Source organism: Stylophora pistillata, chromosome 7 (assembly GCF_964205215.1).
Source record: "Stylophora pistillata chromosome 7, jaStyPist1.2, whole genome shotgun sequence".
NCBI classification, from domain to species: Eukaryota; Metazoa; Cnidaria; class Anthozoa; order Scleractinia; family Pocilloporidae; genus Stylophora; species Stylophora pistillata.
The window spans coordinates 31,158,634-31,176,135 of NC_142525.1; the positions used below are offsets into that span (position 1 = coordinate 31,158,634).

Genomic DNA, 17,502 nt, shown 5'->3' on the forward strand with positions numbered 1-17,502 from the left:
AAACTGGAACGATCGATGTGAGTAGATCGTAGCCGTTGGAGGTGGACAGGAGTGTTCATATTAAAAACTACTTTCTACTCGTTCTTGTCTGCCTTTCATCGAATTTAACAGGTGATTTTATACAGCAGAAGTGGTTGCCAGCAATTCAGGTGAGAATACCTTTGATGAAATCAGCTACTTTGCATGCAAAGTCCGCATTCTTCCTCATCATATCAGATGCTCATGAAATTTGCAAATTAAAGGTGAAAGACTCAAGATTTCGAAGTTTCTGTTGCTCTAAAGCCGTTATTTTTCTCTATTTGGATAATTTTCTTGGATTGCTAGTTACTATACTTGTACAGGTTGGAAGAATCATTCTGTATCTTGAACTAACATGCATGGTTATTAACATATGTGAAGGACTGTCTAGGAAAATGGATTGTAAATCAATCCATGCGACCGAGTTCATCAACGCTTTGAAATCTACTCGTCGCTGCCTTACAGGTAGCAATTAGGAGTAAAGTTTGTTCATATATATGTTACTTAGTTACTGGAATCTCCTCAATACGTCGTATGAAAATGAGAATATTCTTCCGATTGTAAACTGTGATCATGAACTGCATTGATGTGTAGCGAATAATTTTAAGTATGTTCTTAATAAGCTTAAAAAGAATCGTGTCTCTGATTTGGCAGTTTTTAATGAATTGATCTTAGGACTAAATTTTACAAACGTCATAATATTTTCTTTCTTAAAATCGCAGCTCTTGATTCCGATATTTTCAAGACTTCAACAGGTAAACATACGAAGTAGTATATGCAAATATGTAACAAGTGGTTGTCTGACACAATCAACAGCTTTAGAAAAATTAATACGATTGAAAATACTATTATTGTGGGCAGACATTTGTTCTACAGAGTCCTTGAGATTTTTTGCGAGAGCACAATTTTTTAAAGGGGCTTTCATTTTTCACCTTTAGTTGGTTAGTTTCGATTTTGAAGTATCTCAAGGCATTTCAAACCTTTAATGTCAATTTTCTGCAAGAAGAGAAATTTTTCAGGTGTAATTCTTATGACACATGTACTATGAGGTTCAGAGTCTGAGCACTTAATCTTGCAGATAGAATTCCTTGAAGTCTCATCCTCAAAATATGACCATCTCTTAGATACTAATTGAGTTTTACAAGCATTTGACAGCAACTGCCCAGTTTCTTATATATGTACAGTATATGAAATGACCAGAAATACCGATGATCATGGATGTAAATTCATCCTCCTTTATGTCAGTGGTCTATTCAAAGAAGAGGAAAATCATAACAGTTTTCAAAAGTTTTAATGACAAATAAAGTTGCACATGAACCCACCGATAAATATATGTTACTGACCAGCCGTAGGTCCATATTGGGAAAAACTGTGCCCGAGGTCTTGGATACCTCCCGAGGCCTACGGGCAGTACTCAAGACAGGGCACAGTTTTTCCCAATATGGACCGACCTATGCCGTTGAATAACATTTTTATTTTTTTCTAACACATAAAAAAATGATTGCCATAAGAACCTGGATGATTTAAGGTTACAATTATGAGTTTAATTACGGGAAAATCCTCCATTAACTTAACAGTTTGATAGCGAATGGATGATAAAGAAAACAGACGTTATCCAAATTAAAGAGAAAGCTTTCACCGAAACATTTTTATTTGTAAAGGTAACTTAAAAGGCTTCCGAGCAAACTTTGAAACATTTTTTGATAAGTAACTGTCATGATGTGACACCTGTCAATTGAAGAGGAAAGAAGCGTAGCCTTTGAATAAACAACAGTACTGGTACGACAAACACGCAAGAGTTAAATGACTATGCGATGATCTTCTCGTTAAAAAAAAACACTCGGAGATCTCACGAAAAGTATTACTTATTTCCAATGACGATTAATCTTCGAAGATTTACCTCTGTTCCGTTTTAAAATGTCACTGCAAGTCAAATTGTAAGGGAATTCAAATGTGTGCTTTGGAGTTGTCAGTCTGCTTGTTTGTTTTCTTTAATGGTGTGTGTAAATTGGTTCTTCTTCCACCAAAAGGCTGAAGTCAGTGAGACTCTTTCCAGCTAGACACAAGGGGATTTAATGCGACTTTTATTCAGCGAATTCCTTCGGTTACTGTGGTGAAATTCATGGTAGAAATGTCCAAATTCAAGGGACTTGTAAAGGATAGGCGAAAGTGTATTTATAAAAGAAATCAAAACTTCACTCAACTTTTCAAAAACGAACAAATTGGGTTGAAGAATTCAGATATTAACAATTGAGAGACACATTGATTAACGCAATCGTGAACTACAACTACCTCTCGTTTTAAATTTCTGAGTTACATTTTCTGAAGGACTATTAAGGTGGCTCGTACCAGTTTCCTCGCGTGGGGAACAGGTCACTCTTGCGTGCCGCTCATGAGAGAAACGTGCAAAAGAAATGCGAGATCAAAAGATGAAAATTCAAAACAAAGATGGCGGCGCATGGAATTTTTTCTACTTTTGTGAGAAGTTTACCTAAGAGCTTGTATTTGATGTGTTGAGTGGCTACTGTGAATGCAGGAGATAGAAACTAAGATAAAGAAGATGATTTTCGGAGAAGTAAAGGTTGCTTCACTTCACATTTAAAAGAAGTATTCAACTGATATGAAATCTTGCAACGGCGAAAAAAGAAGAACTCAAGTGAAGGATAATCTACCTGAAGTGGAAGAAGACATAATATAGCCAGAAGTTGTGTGTAGGATTTTTAAGATGAGCCCGGGAGGCTGTCTTTGACAGCTGTTTAATGATTTTGTTAATTAGTAGTAAATGTCTGTAAACATCAGATCGTAGGCGCGCACGTGAGCACGTGCAATTGTCAGCGGTAGCTATAACAGATTATGAGCAAATGTCGATCTTATAGAATCCAGATTTTTAAATGCGCGAGAACGAGCGTGGAAATTGCTAAACTCACGAAAGCTATTGTATGAAAACAAGTCAGGTGACCCCTTCTTTTTATTGTTCCAATATGATAATAACGTCGAAAGGAATCACCAGAAAAAAAAAATAGAAAATTCTATGGAAGGAAATTTGCGATGTCTGAAAATTGCCTTTTTTCTAGATTTTCTGAAATTCCGCTCCGTATAATTTTTTAAAAATCTTTGTGCATTTTCCTTTTCAAGTGCCAAAAGCAATCATTGAAAAAAATCATGGGGTCATCGGGTTAGTTTTCGAATTATTTAAGCCACAAGCTAAAAAATGCGTTTGAATAAGCCTATGAAGGCGTTGCCATGGAAACTGCTAGTGACGAAATGACACCTATTTTTGGATAACCAATGATTAGATAATTCAACCCCGTAAAAGTGTTCAACTGGCCTTGGTCAGTCTTTCTGTTGTATTCTTTCAAAGTTACAAACCATCAAAAAGATGAAAACCGGTATGAGCCACCTTAAATAACAAATCGTTTTTAGGCTGCGTTTCAATCTTTTTGTACACAAATTTATTACCACAAAATTTATTTCGAGATCAAAAAACCAAAGTGATTTGAGAGCGAGAGAGAAGAATGAATTAATATTATTTATTGCCAAAAGGTCATGATCAAAGTCTGCTGAAAAATTCTGCCCAGCTGGCAAAATGGGATATATTTGTGAAAAACTGCAACAAAGCTTGAGATGTTCTGCAAAGAAACTCAAGCAAAACGGATACCACACACCGTGAGCGGGCCGGATGGGGAAAATACTGCCTGCTCTCGGAACCAATCAGATTGCAGGATTCATAGAATACCACCGGCTCACAAACTGAGAAAAAAAATAATGTGTAATACCTTTTCCAACATTATCTCAAAAGGCAAACTAAGAGAAGCATGTTTTTACCCTTGTTGATTTTAACCTTTTAAATTGGACCTGGCAGATTGAAATTCTCATAAGCTCATGTCTCAAAGCTCAACTTAAGAGAAGAATTCTCTGAATAATACATTTCACTGGCTGTCTAAAACACTGTGTGAAATCACATAACTTGCCATCCTGGTTACTACAGGTTTTCAGTGATTCCCATGACTATCACAACTATTTATGAAGGTTCAATGGAGTATGATGATAACAACAATAATAATGATAATATAATGATGATGATGATGATGATAATAATAAAGAACAGACATGTATGAGAGAGCTCCATTAAAACTTCTTGTATGCGGACAACAAGGTATTACCAACCAAGCTAAAGTGCCTAGGGATTTAACGGAAGATCCTTTGGATCTATTCTGCTCAGATTGAGACGAGGAGGTGACTTTGGCAAACACTCTACTGCAATTATTTTCAATCCATTTTGGTTTGATTTGATATGTCGGACAAAGATGTACAGCAGAGTTCAGTTAGACCAGGGAGGCTAAAATGGACAGATGCAATTAACAGGATTTAATCAAATACAAGTATAGAGCGAAGGAAAGGGTGGCTTTGAATGACCCGCTGCTTAAGGCTGATGGAAAGGCAAAAGGCTATATGCAACTCATGAAGGAACTATGGGACAAGATGGGTTATGCCGGTTTGAAAGTGCCTAGTCTAAATCTACAAAACCAGGCTGCATATGTAAAGATCGTTGGGTGATGTATCGGAGGTTATCAGGAATAATGTGAGGCGGAGAGAAACAGACAGATGGGAAAGCAATGAAATGAATATTGGTAATGAGAATCAATTTATTTCTGGTAGCGAGATAATTAACAGCCATCTCAGTTGGAATTACACTCGTCTACTAACATCCAGTCCCTAGAGGTGAACGAGTTAATTGAACACAATCTACAAGAGGTACACATCATGTCTCCTGGGACCCGTAGATGAGCACCTCAAGAAGTACGGTCAAGAAGCAAGGAGATCAGCGTGGTGCAAAGGAAAGATGTAGTGGAACTGGTGATAACTTGTTTATCGATAGAATGGTTGGTCAGGATGGTCAGCGTGGGAAGTGCAACGTGAGCATGGCATGGGTGGATGTATGGAAAGCCTATGACAGTGTGGATGAGAGATGGTTAAGGGAGATGTTTACGATGCGTAGGTTCCCAACATGGCTTTGCAAGGTCATTCACAAGCTTAGTGCCAGCTGGAACACCAGAATATTGGTGTGCCCAGCCTGAGGCATGGAGACATCGGAGGTGATAACTTTTAGGAGGGGACTTCCGCAGGGTGACACCCTTTGCCCCAGGCTCTTCATGTTATGTATGAACCCGGTCTCGTGGATGTTGAAAGCGATTGAAGGATACAGATTATCTAAGCCGATCGGACAGGTGGTAACTCATCTTTTGTATATAGATGATTTAAAGATCTTAGCAGCGTCAAGAGAGAAGCTAAGGAGGATTACGGTTGCTGTGAGAGGAACGATGAAGGACATAGGACTTGAATGGAACAAAAGGAAGTGCTCAGTGGCCCAAGTGAAAAGAGGGACATTGGAATCAGAGGAGCCAGTGAGTGTGGGGGAGAGCAAGAGGGAGGTTATCAAGAGTTTGGGTGAGGGATCTCATTACAAGTTCCTTGGAGTTATGGAAAGCACTAAACAGGATGATAATCTCAGTCTCGAGATCACAGGCAAGACTTATGTACATTTCTATCATTGATATGGACTAGCCTGCTCTCAGACTACAACGAGGTACAGGCTTCAAATCAGTTTGCGATGCCGGTGTTAAGGTACTTGATGCCCACCCAGTGCTGGCCCATTGTGGAACTCAAGAGGCTGGACAGAGAAGCAAGAAGGGTTATCGTTGAGATTGCGGGCAAGCACCCTGTTGGGCCTACAGCCCTAGTATATCTACCGAGGGGGCTCAGGGGCCATGGGCCATGGGCTGAAAAGTGTTGAACGAGAGTACAAGCAAGCTAAGGTTAAGGCTGCAGTAAGACTCTATACTAATGAAGACCCCGCTATGGAGGTTGTAAGGCGGTTTGAGGAGAGATCAAAAGATATGGGCTGGCGATTAATGGTGAAGGATGCCAAGAAATATGCACCTGAGTTTGGGCTCAATTAATCTCTGGTGCATCCCCAACTATTGATCACATGTCTACCGAGTGATTTGAAAGTACCTGTGAAGAAGATTGGGATGTAGTTGAAGACTGCAGCTGAGGAGAAGGGATGTTGAGGAACTGAAAGCAGAGGGATGGCAAGGATTTTGTTAACTGAGAGGTGGGAGGATCAAGAAGCCGGAGATGAACTCACACCATAGTGGGACTGCAGGAAGTCCAGCAACTTCTACCAATGAAAGTCTAACACCAGAAAAAGACAGGGACTCACACGAGTGAGGATGTGAAGTGCCGCATGTGTGGTAAGGCCGCTGAAACGCAAGCGCACATGCTAGCAGGTTGTGGAGTGCTAGCCCAGTCTAAATACACGACTCGGCATAATGCAGCACTTAGGTAATTTTCTACGAACTCTTGAAAGACATAGACTTAGTGACAACAGTACCACCGTGGTACTCTCAGAACACACCAAAGCCACTTTATGAGAACAAGAGAGGAAAGGCACTCTGGGATATACCACTATATGCAGAACATGTGGAGGTGAGAAACAACAGGATAGGCTGCACAGTTATAGACAAGGAGAGGAAGAAGTAGTGTTACTTAAAATGAACTGTCCATGGGTCAGTAATAGAGAGATCAAACGTGCAGAGAAGACAAGCAAGTATGCCCCAGTGTGGTATGAATTAAGAAGGAGATACCCAGAGTACAAGATTGAGCAACATAACATCATAATAGACGCACGTGGAGGGAGCTTGCGAAGGGTCAAGGAAAGTATACACCAACTGGTTGGAAGTGGCCAACGTCATTCAGTGCTAAGGAACATGCAGAAAGCTGTAGTCTCTAGCTCACTTAACGTTGCCAGAACTTTCAAGGTCCTATCGGACTAAGCTCTTTCAATAACGTTAGTTTTAAGTATAGATTTTAAACATTTGTCTCCATTTTAGGGTCTATGGGTATACCATTTTAGAACTTTTAGGTTTATTTGTGTCAGGACTTTTAATGTCCTATCAGACTAAGTTCGTTAAACAGTGCTAGGTTCAAGCATAGTTTTAATAGGTTGATGGAACATTTATTTCCTTTTAGGGTCTAGGGGCACACAATTTTAAAGTTTAGCTTTTATCTATGTAGTAGTGACAATTGAATAGGCTACGCCTTTGGCATCCTATATCAATTTTATCTGTAATCTGAAGCATTTAGAAGTGTATACTGCCATTATTATAATGATATTGATAATTATAATGACAACAAACTTATGAATTATGACATTATTGCCTGTTTCATGACCACTGAATATTTATTGCCAAATTGGTGTCTTCCTCTGCAATTTTTGTAGCTAATTTTTTTTCTTCTTTCCATGATGGCCACTATGGTCACAGCTGGGAGTGTTAAGCAATTGTAAGATTCTGCATTAACTATTGAATAGTTTACCAACAGAAATTTCAGAATTGCTTCATACTTCAGTGGAAACCATGTTATTTTTCCCATTTACTTTCTACAGGGACTGAGATCAACACTCTTGTGGAATCATGCCTTTATTTGGTTCATCCAAAAAGACTCCTGCAGAACTCGTAAAGATTGCTAGGGAATGCTTGCAAACTATCCACTCCCATGATACTGAGTCCACTGGAAGCAAAAAATATGACAAGGTGAGTTGTTGTCTTGTACATGATATAATAAGTACTTATTGCACGACTCGGGCAGTCAGAGGGCCAATAACTAAAATCAACCAATCAAAATGCTCTATTGCCGGTCCAATATTCTCTAAGTATTGGACCGGGCACTGTCCCGAATGGTCCCGAATGATACAGCACTTGTGTCCCTTTGAACTTCAGTCGTATAATAAATCTCTTATTAACCAAGCTTGCTTGGGACCATACTGGAAGAATATCGGCCCTTGGTCTTTTTTGTACGGACCGAGCAGAGCTCGGTCCGTACTGTCAAGACCTTGGGCTGATATTCTCCCAGTACGGCCCTCGCACTTGGTTAAGAAGATATACCTACCGACTGACAGAGAAACAAATGTTTTCCCATTTGACCTGATCCACCTCAGTTGTTACATACTAATTTGCTTTCATCAACTGAGTTGATAAATGCAAATTGGGCATTGTAAAGGATTTGTAAAGTTGAAGTTTCAAGCGTTTGCCCTTCATCATGCACTCTGACAAAGGAGTAAGGCTTGAAGTGTCAGCATTAGAAAATGTTTACAGCGGCCTATTTCCGTTATAAACTCAGTTGTTAAAACTAAAATATCTTCTATGATATTCCCTGCAAACACAGACAGCAGTTTCTTTAGAAACTTGCCTCCTCCACCTTGGTCATTAGGCATTTTATGATATGACCTATAAACAACTTGGCTGCAAAATGTTACTGGCAAAGAACATTTCAACCATTTATCATTCTTCAAGGTCAAGAGAAAGCAGAAAAACACTAAACATGGATTATTATATTTATTTTATGTAATTAGATTAATTTTAGGGTTCTCTGTTTGTTATGCATGAATCAATTTGAAGATTCAACTTCCCCAGCACCCTTTCTGGGTAACCTCCAGGCATTTGACTTTTGTCTGTGCCCAGCGGGGATAAGGGAATTTGAACCTTGCCTGGCTGGGGTGAGGAATTTAAATTGGAAGTGTCAAGTCTTTCCAGCAGAATACAAAATTAATGTTACATCTTTAAATATGGAGGTAGTAAATGGCAAATGGCTCAGAAAAAAGGTCAACAAGGTCTTGGTTTTAAAGCTTTGTCAATTTGTAGAAAGGCACTGAAGCTGATTTTGCCTCTTACAGGAAAAATTGCATAGGGCAATTGAACACAAATTTACCTGGAAGCTGGAATTTGAAATTGAAAACAATCTTCAAAAGTTCAAATGCTCAGTTGGGGGTATGTCTGGCTATGGGGGGGGGGGGGGGGGGGTATGTTGAAGCTTTTAATTGATCAATGTTTATTTATTTTAGCATTTTACACAGATGACACTGTCTCAATTGCAAATAAAAACCTTTTCACTAGTCACTTAAAGATGACTATTTAATACTGCAGTAGTGACTGTCATTTCTTTTTGCTGTTGATTAATATCTTTATTAGATGTCTCTTTACTTGTGTATCAAATTGAGTTTGAAATGAGAATGATTATTTTTAGGCATTGGAGGAACTTGCTAAAACTCTAAATGCGATGAAGATAATTTTGTATGGATCTGGAGGTATTTTCATTCTTCTTTCAAGTAATCAATACACCTCATTATCATGACCCATTATTGTTTTGCTGGTAGACACACTTCCTGTACCGCATGCAGCTCCTAGCCTTGTGGAGCATCACTACTGATAGCCTGTACAGTGATAGCCCTCATTTTAGGCTTTACTTTCTTCAACATTTCCAGTTTCTCTTGTGACAAGCTTTTTCAGACCTGCTGTCAAGCTGAACAAGGATGATCACTTTTTTTTTATCATTGCTTGCTTCAATTAAACAGCTCTACTGTGGTATAGTTGTCTGGGATTTCACTAAAAGGAATGTACACAAGAGTAAATCTCACAAAAGGATGCTTGGAGATTGACATTAACCTCAAAATAAGCTAGCTGTCCATGTGATTTTTGTCAGAGATTGTTATCTTAGCTGCTGTTATCTCCCTTACTGTAACACAGTAGAATAGCAAAGAAAAATGTGGAATCTTTTCTCAGACCAAGGTCCAGTGACGGAACAAGTGGCCCAGCTTGCACAAGAGACATACAGTCATGATGTCTTCAGTCATCTTTTAACAGAGCTTCACAAACTAGATTTTGAGGTAATTTACTTTTTGTTGATTAAATTTTTCACAAACTAGCTTCACAAACTAGATTTTGAGGTAATTTATTTTTTGTTGATTAAAGTTTTCACAAACTACTGTAGCTTCACAAACTAGATTTTGAGGTAATTTATTTTTTGTTGTTTAAATTTTTGAATAAATTGTCTTTTTTTGTGTTAGCTGCTTCTAAGTTAATATGCTTGTACCATCATGGTTTGTGAATCTGTTCTCTGTAATTGAATTTCAAGCAAAAAGTGGTAAAAAATGGAAGGTTTTGTCTCCTTCAGGGCAATTCCCTTCTCTCATTTTGCAAAATACTGGTAGCTTTGTGAATCTTATTTGATGGTGTGTGTAACATACGCATTGGGAAATTTCTTATGAGTTGCATAGAGATCAATCACTCTTCTACAACAACTGGATTTTGCCCTTTTTTCTTCTATTTTTCACTGGAGTGTCTAGCCTGCATTATGAGCTCCTAGTTCATGCAAATGATGTACACAACACAGTTGATGAGCATAACACTTGCCCACCATTGCAAATTAAGAGTTTGAACAGCAAGTTATAAAGTTGTTCATTCATCTGTCAATGAAATCAATCCTTTTAACCCTTCACACTGTAACATCAGTAAGCATATTCTCCATACTGTTCTCTATAAATTTCCTAAGGTGCTGACAAGGAGAATTTGTTTAACAATCAAGAGCTCAATATTTAATTTGTGTTCATTTCTTTTATGATCCATTCAGGGGTGATATTGTAAGGAGAAATTAGACGCTAGTCACTCATAGGGATCAAATGATCCAGGGCTACCCTGATTCTGACAATTATTACTGACAAACTTAATACGTGTTTCTTTCTAATCCAACCGATGAGATCATAGCAAAAACCTACACTAGTCCTCTAGTGCTCTTTATTGAATAAATTTATAGAGTTCATTTACTGAAGCAAAAAAGTTTCCCTTGTGACTCTGATGATGCCTTCTGCTTCAATTATGCTATCATCAAGTTGAAAATGTCTGTCACGATGACTAGTCTTGAAAACCCCTTTACACGACTACCCTCACATGCAATATTGATTGACATCTACGATGTAATTTACTGGGTCCACCAGTAAATGTCAGTAATAGCCATTTAAGTCTATTTATTTGACTGTTTATTTTATTTGTAGTTGTGTTTATTCATTGCAATGCTGTTCAGTAAGGAACTTGCTTTCCATTTTCTTTTGTCTCATTTAGAGTAAGAAAGATGTTGCTCAAATATTTAACTGTATTCTCAGAAGGCAAATCGGAACTCGAAGTCCAACTGTGGAGTACATTTTTGACAACTCTGAGATACTTTTTATCCTAGTCAGAGGGTAAGCGATCAAATGTTTGGTGATCTCTTTTGCAAGGGGATAATTTGGCTCTATGGTAGAAGATAATTACGGTAATAATTATTTCTTACTACTAAGCTATATCTATGCCTGTCTGTTTTTCACCATTCTTGTTTCACTAATTTTGATTTTTTTCCTATTGTTTTAGTTATGAAAGCCATGAAGTGGCTTTGAACAAAGGGATCATGCTCAGGGAATGTGTTAAACATGAACCCTTAGCCAGAATTGTCCTAGAAAGTGAAAGGTTCTACAAGTTCTTTGAATATGTTGAAATGTCAACTTTTGATATAGCATCTGATGCATTTTCAACATTCAAGGTGTGTCAAATCAGCAAATTGATGCAATGTGCTGTTATTTATATTTTGTTTTATTTACCTTTGTTTGTCCCCTTTTGTTGGTTCTTATCAAACCTCAGGGAAGGGTTTTGCATATATATGATATATTATTTATAGTGATTTCATTCTAAACTGAATTTGTACCAGTTCTTAATCGTTAACATGATTATTTTTCTGCATGATATTATTTTTCTGAGCCATAAATGACTGTCCATGGCAGTTGACAATAATATGTTTACACTGGCTGCTTAAAATTGTACAAGTTCCAAATATATGAATTGTTAAACAGATAAGTCATAAAATTAGCTTTAAATACTGCAGTCAGTGATGACTACTTAACCCAGTCACTTCCAAAATCTCATTAACAATTCTCTTTACTGTCTGCCATACAATTCTTATGATGTTAACCCAGTCACTCCCAAAATCTCATTAACAATTCTCTTTACTGTCTGCCATACAATTCTTATGATGTTAACCCAGTCACTTCCAAAATCTCATTAACAATTCTCTTTACTGTCTGCCATACAATTCTTATGATGTTAGTTTGGAGAATTTGGATCTCCCTATAATTCCATGTTTGATATTTTTCTTTATTGTCATCATCAGTCTGCTTGATATTGTATCTATATTATAAGGAGAAATTCTGTCTTGGCCACTCTTGGAAGTTGAAGTGTCAAATTAATGTATTGGTCATCTGTTCCTTACTTCCTCTCTCTTTCTCTCTCTTTCTCTCTCTTTCTCTCTTTTTCTCTCTCTTTCTCTCTCTTTCTCTCTTTTTCTCTCTTTTTCTCTCTCTTTTTCTCTCTTTCTCTCTTTTTCTCTCTTTCTCTCTCTCTTTTTCTCTCTTTTTCTCTCTCTTTTTCTCTCTTTCTCTCTCTTTCTCTCTTTTCCTCTCTCTTTTTCTCTCTCTTTCTCTCTCTTTCTCTCTCTCTCTCTCTCACTTCTCACATATTCAGGAGCTCCTTACAAGGCATAAGATTCTGTGTGCACACTTTCTGGAGCAGAATTACGAAAAGGTAACAATTACATGTATGGCTACTTCTGCACTTTACTAACAATACAGTACATATTTATTAGGTACTTAACTTACATACCTTACACTATGTAGAAGAAATGTGGTTCAATACAGCAGTCTGTAGTTTGCATGGTCACAATTGAATACCAGGACTGGCTTTTATTTCTAGGGAAATGGAAGCTCTTGTTTTAGTTCTTTTTTAAGCAGAGTTTTCACGTGTGGATATATGAAGCATAGGAAAGGGTGATAGTAGGGAATCTGATAATTATGCAAATTTCCTGGCTTGAATTAGGACTACTTTTATAAGGAATGTGGGTAGAGCATGCATCTAATTAAGATGGTGGATTGACTGTTAAATGCAACAGATCAGTTGGGGAGGAATTTTTGTGGGGATGACAGCTCAATTCTGTTTCTTGTAAACACAGAATCATTGGTTTTTAGTGCAATCAATGTAATACAGTATAGTATATCCACTGGTTTACCTTGTGTCACTTTGTATGTTTAGACATGCAGTTCACCTCACCATGCAGGGATTAGAAACCTGTTTACAGTTTAAATTCAGCTAACTAGTGTCCATGAGTTGCATTAGCTTTTAACAAACTTATATTCATTTTAATGCTACGTATATGTTCCTCTAAATCTCTTTTGCTTTATTCTACTTTTCGTACTCAGTGATTGATGTTCTTGTCAGCCTGTTAAATTTATATTTTGATCTTCCTTTCCTTTAGTTTTTTGGACACTATTCCAAGTTACTACACTCAGATAATTATGTTACTAAAAGACAGTCACTAAAGGTAACCATTCAAGCAGATATATTTATTTTTAACTCTTTAAACTTTATTTCAAGTGAAGATGTGTATAGTTGAAATAATCATGGGATGCTTACTGCTAGAAATTTGACTCAAAGACTCTTTGGATGTTTTCATTTTATTTAATTTGAAATGTTACCACTCATGATATAAATTTTGACTTCTCTTGTGAGAAACAGAAATGATTCTGTGTGGTGACAAATACCATATACTGGGGTATTTAGTTAGTTGATTAACTTCTTGTTCTGCTCCTGTTACTGAGAAACTCAGATTGCTGTGAATGCGTTGCTTTGATTTTGTCAAGTTAGTTGTGTACTGACCAATTGCTGTAAGATCCAGGACACACAATAACACCACAAAATAATGCTGAGTAATTAAATGCTGTTAGTGGTTTCTAACAACATTCTATAAATATTTCTCAGTGAAAAAATAGCAATAAAATATTTGTATTTCTTGTGTTGACAGTTTTCTTAGTTTTACAGTTTGTAATAACAAGCTACTATTTGCCCTGAGCTGAATTTTTTTTTCCATTTGATAGCTTCTAGGTGAGCTGTTATTGGATCGTCATAACTTCACAGTGATGACAAAGTACATAAGTAATCCTGAGAATCTGAAACTGATGATGAACATGCTCAGAGACAAGAGTAGAAACATTCAGTTTGAAGCATTCCATGTATTCAAGGTAAGGTCTGATCTAGTCTGGGCGTTTAGTCCATTGTAGCTTCTCCTTCACTAAGAGAGGGTGGCCAGCCAAATGCCTTCTTTTCAAACTTTTGCTTTAAGGGCTGATGGAAAATGTACATTGATTAACATACTGTCAAACAGAATTAAAAAGCAGCCATTTCCCAATTCTGGGTGAAATTGAATGCATAATTTATCGGCAACGGGTTCAGATGTCTAAGTTTTCCATATTTAAAATTGTTTGCTCATGGTGGGGACAAGTTTACAGTTTTGCTGAATGGTTCTTACGTTTCATATGATGAAACCAGACAGTATTGAAAATAACCTGACCACCTCTTATTTCTTATTGACCCTGTACCTTCAAACTTATTAACAACCTTGCTGTGTGAGTCACATGTTTTACAAAGAACTCATTACAATGAGCCTGATGAGGTTTAAAACACAAACTTCTCAATGGAGAGCCCAATGCATGAACCATCAGACTGTAGAGTCAGACCTTTTTTTTGTTTTGTTTTTTTCATTGTTTGTTTGTGTCAGTGGTAACTTTATATGACTATGTTTTTTTTTTGTATTAAACTTAATAAGTATTTCTTCAAATGTATAGTTTTTTAATGTTGTTATTTCCAGGTATTTGTTGCAAATCCCAATAAAACCCCACCAATCCAGGAAATTCTTGTTAAGAACAAAGACAAACTTGTTGAGTTCCTGACTAGTTTTCACAACGACAGAACAGGTAACTTAATAATTGACATTTATAAGATCACGAAATGTTGAAAATCTTACTGGTCAGATCAGTCAGAAAGTCTAGTTTCTTTGACTCACTTACAACTCAGAATCTTGAACCTAGAATTCAGCATTGATTTTCAAATGAGGATCCAGTTGTAGAGCTTTTTTGATGCTAAGTTGACTAAGCTTTAGTGCTTTGGCATGTTTTTTTTTTTTTACCCTAAAATTGTCTCTCAAGATCTTTTTATGAGAAACGATTTGATAGATTTCTAACCTTGGAATCATTTTGTGCATTTGCTGATAGAATTTTGATTCTTGTTTCTTACAGAAGATGAGCAGTTTAATGATGAAAAAATCTATCTAATCAAGCAGATTAAAGAACTGTAATCACCTCAGCTTAAGAATTAATGTAAATCTTATTTTGTATCCAATATCAAGTATGTTTTTAACACCAGTGATCTTCACGTTGTCCAGAATGAATGAGCTATAGTACATCATACAGCTCTTGGCAAAACTGTCAGGGGTGTAAGCCAGGGAACCAGTGCCTATTTTGATGGAAAAATGTATCATGCTATGTAATAAGTGAGCTTAGAATACTTCTAACAAAGAGGAAGGTTCTTTGAGACGAACAAGAAAGATCGATTCATTAATGAGTGGAGCCCAAGGATACCATGTATTTGTATAAATTATATTATGAGTTGGAGATTTCAATCGCGCGATGGCTGATTAGGAGAAAGCGTAAATAAGCTATCACGCATAGAAAGCGAAAGGAAATGGTCTAATTGTATGAGTATAAATCTTCAAGTTATTCAAAACTTAACAACAAGACGGGCTTATCTTTTTATGTCATTTTGTTTGCAGCCATACACTGTTCACTTGGCTCAGTGTTCACAACTGAACGGAACAGTCAGCGAGTAGCTTAGCCAATCAGTTTACAGTATGGCGCTTTGCCTTTTAACGCACAAAATTCAATTTGCAATTCTCCCGTCTAGCTGCTAGACAATTCCTGCTGATTTAATCAAGAGAATTTGGTATTTTATGTAAGTGACGCCCATTAACTGATTCTCTCGACGTGTTTACAGAGTAATGTATCCATTTTGTTAGGAGAAGTTATATTTCAATTATCTGTGAGAGTTGAAGGATATACGAAGAGAGGATGAAGCTGAGGGACCGAATTTCGCATTTCTAATGTAAATACTTTCCTGTCTTGATATTTTTTAGGTTTTTCCCGTTTTCTTAGATCCCACAGGGATGCAAAAATAACCAATCAGGTGTCACGAATTTTCTCTTATGGACGTTCCCTGGGGTCCCCAGCTCGTTCTCCACCAAAACATACAAGTAACACGCGAGGTGCATGAAACGGTAATTCCAGCACGCCAAACAACTAGAAGCTAAACAGAACTTATAGTATTCCTTTTGGAAGAAGTCCCAAGTTGGTTCTTTTTTTCAGCTTGATCCTGTCGTCGTTCCACAAACTGCCTTATTCGTACCGAGTATCATTGACATCTTTGAGATCTTAATTCTTGAACTTGTGTTGATTCTATAGTTAAAGGTTTTATTGTTTTATTATCTTCTACTTGTAAATCAGAGAGAGTTATTTCGTGAGTAAATTCAGGGTTTTAATGGATCGATCCTAGCTTGTCTTTTCTTGATAACATAGTTCGCCGTAACATGTGCTGAGAACATTCACACATTTCGTGGCCGATTGTCCTCTCTCTGCAGACCAGCTGAGACCTGCTCTAGCTTTGGTTTTAGTTCACCTTATATGGACTCGGTAACTGTTTTTAGTGCGATACTAATATCACGTTTGTTAAGTTAGATTAATCATTTGATGGTGCTCAAGACCTTGAGGAGCTTCATCACGGCTAATGCAATTTGAAAAATGGGCCAAATTTTCAAGGTTTTCCACCATGTCAATCTTCTTTATTCTTAACAATCGTCGTTCTCTTTTGAGATATTCTGGCGTCTTTGGTATTTATTAGTAATAACAAAGTATTAAAGGTTTTTTCCGATTAAGATTGTGGAAAAATGTACGATTTATATCCGCAGATGGTCAACAACGTAAAAGTGCTCTGTTTTTTTGTATAAAAAAATTGTCTACTGGTAAGAGATTTATTCAAGCGAGGGTTTTGCGTTGAATTTCTGGGTTTTAGAAGAAAGGAAGATGGAATTAAAACATTCTCACATTTAAAGACTGTTTAATAGTGGTTATTATCCCATAAAGGTGACTGAGTTAGTGATGTGATATGTAATCTCTCTTGGTCCTCCTGCGCTTTACGCACTGAGAAATCTTCAGATACTTTCACCGTACCACATTTGGTTCTTATTAAGTCGTCAAGCGGGCCTTAAGTTTTAAAGGCCCTTCTGTAATGGTTTGGGGCTTAACCTTCCGTGCTGTATTCCGAGGCTCGGTTGACAGAGCCAATCAATAGGTTCAAGGGAGAGTGGCGCGAGTAAGGTTGGCCTTTAAGACTTAATGCCTTTCCTCTTGCATAACATTCTGGTCAAGTCAAACAGGCTAGAGGTGTCTTGATCTCCTCTCATATTCTCGGGATTACTGCTTATGAGTTTCTTTAATATGCAAGTCTCCTCCTTATACAGTAAAGTAACACTCAACACAACATCTACCAAATCGCTCAAATTCGCCATTCAGAACCACAGAAACGACAATACATAGCAAGTGAAGTAGGTTTTCATTTATTTTGAGCCTTAACATAGACATTCCTTGATATAAGTTTACGATATTACGACTCTTCAATATTCTCCCATACATTTCTTTATATTTCGAACAAACGACCAGACACGCCGCTTGCGTAGGCCCCCTGT

At 37.3% G+C, this 17,502-nt stretch overlaps 1 protein-coding gene and 1 pseudogene across 2 annotated transcripts; both read left to right on the forward strand.

The window, feature by feature from the left end:
* On the forward strand, positions 1–16,868 carry LOC111330033 (calcium-binding protein 39). Of its 2 annotated transcripts, XM_022934841.2 has the most exons (13): positions 14–149; positions 741–773; positions 7,466–7,613; positions 9,103–9,163; positions 9,639–9,742; positions 10,974–11,092; positions 11,259–11,427; positions 12,402–12,461; positions 13,189–13,254; positions 13,808–13,951; positions 14,578–14,683; positions 15,005–15,085; positions 15,538–16,868. In XM_022934841.2, the coding sequence occupies exons 3-12, from the start codon at positions 7,494–7,496 to the stop codon at positions 15,061–15,063; spliced, it is 1,008 nt and encodes a 335-aa protein (XP_022790576.2). In that variant the 5' UTR covers positions 14–149; positions 741–773; positions 7,466–7,493; the 3' UTR covers positions 15,064–15,085; positions 15,538–16,868. The 2 variants fall into 2 exon arrangements, with proteins under 2 accessions (XP_022790568.2, XP_022790576.2); XM_022934833.2 differs by lacking the exon at positions 741–773 and having other exon boundaries at positions 1–149; positions 15,005–16,868.
* LOC148727441 (uncharacterized) lies at positions 1,446–7,439 on the forward strand (annotated as a pseudogene).
* Positions 16,869–17,502: the final 634 nt, after the last annotated feature.

What these genes read in the sequence shown, in the direction of transcription:
- LOC111330033 (XM_022934833.2), top strand. Translation starts at nt 7,494, where the DNA reads ATGCCTTTATTTGGTTCATCCAAAAAGACTCCTGCAGAACTCGTAAAG. An exon ending in TGGAGCAGAATTACGAAAAG is followed by an intron (nt 12,462 to 13,188) that starts GTAACAATTACA and finishes CCTTTCCTTTAG; the next exon opens with TTTTTTGGACACTATTCCAA. An exon ending in TTTTCACAACGACAGAACAG is followed by an intron (nt 14,684 to 15,004) that starts GTAACTTAATAA and finishes TGTTTCTTACAG; the next exon opens with AAGATGAGCAGTTTAATGAT.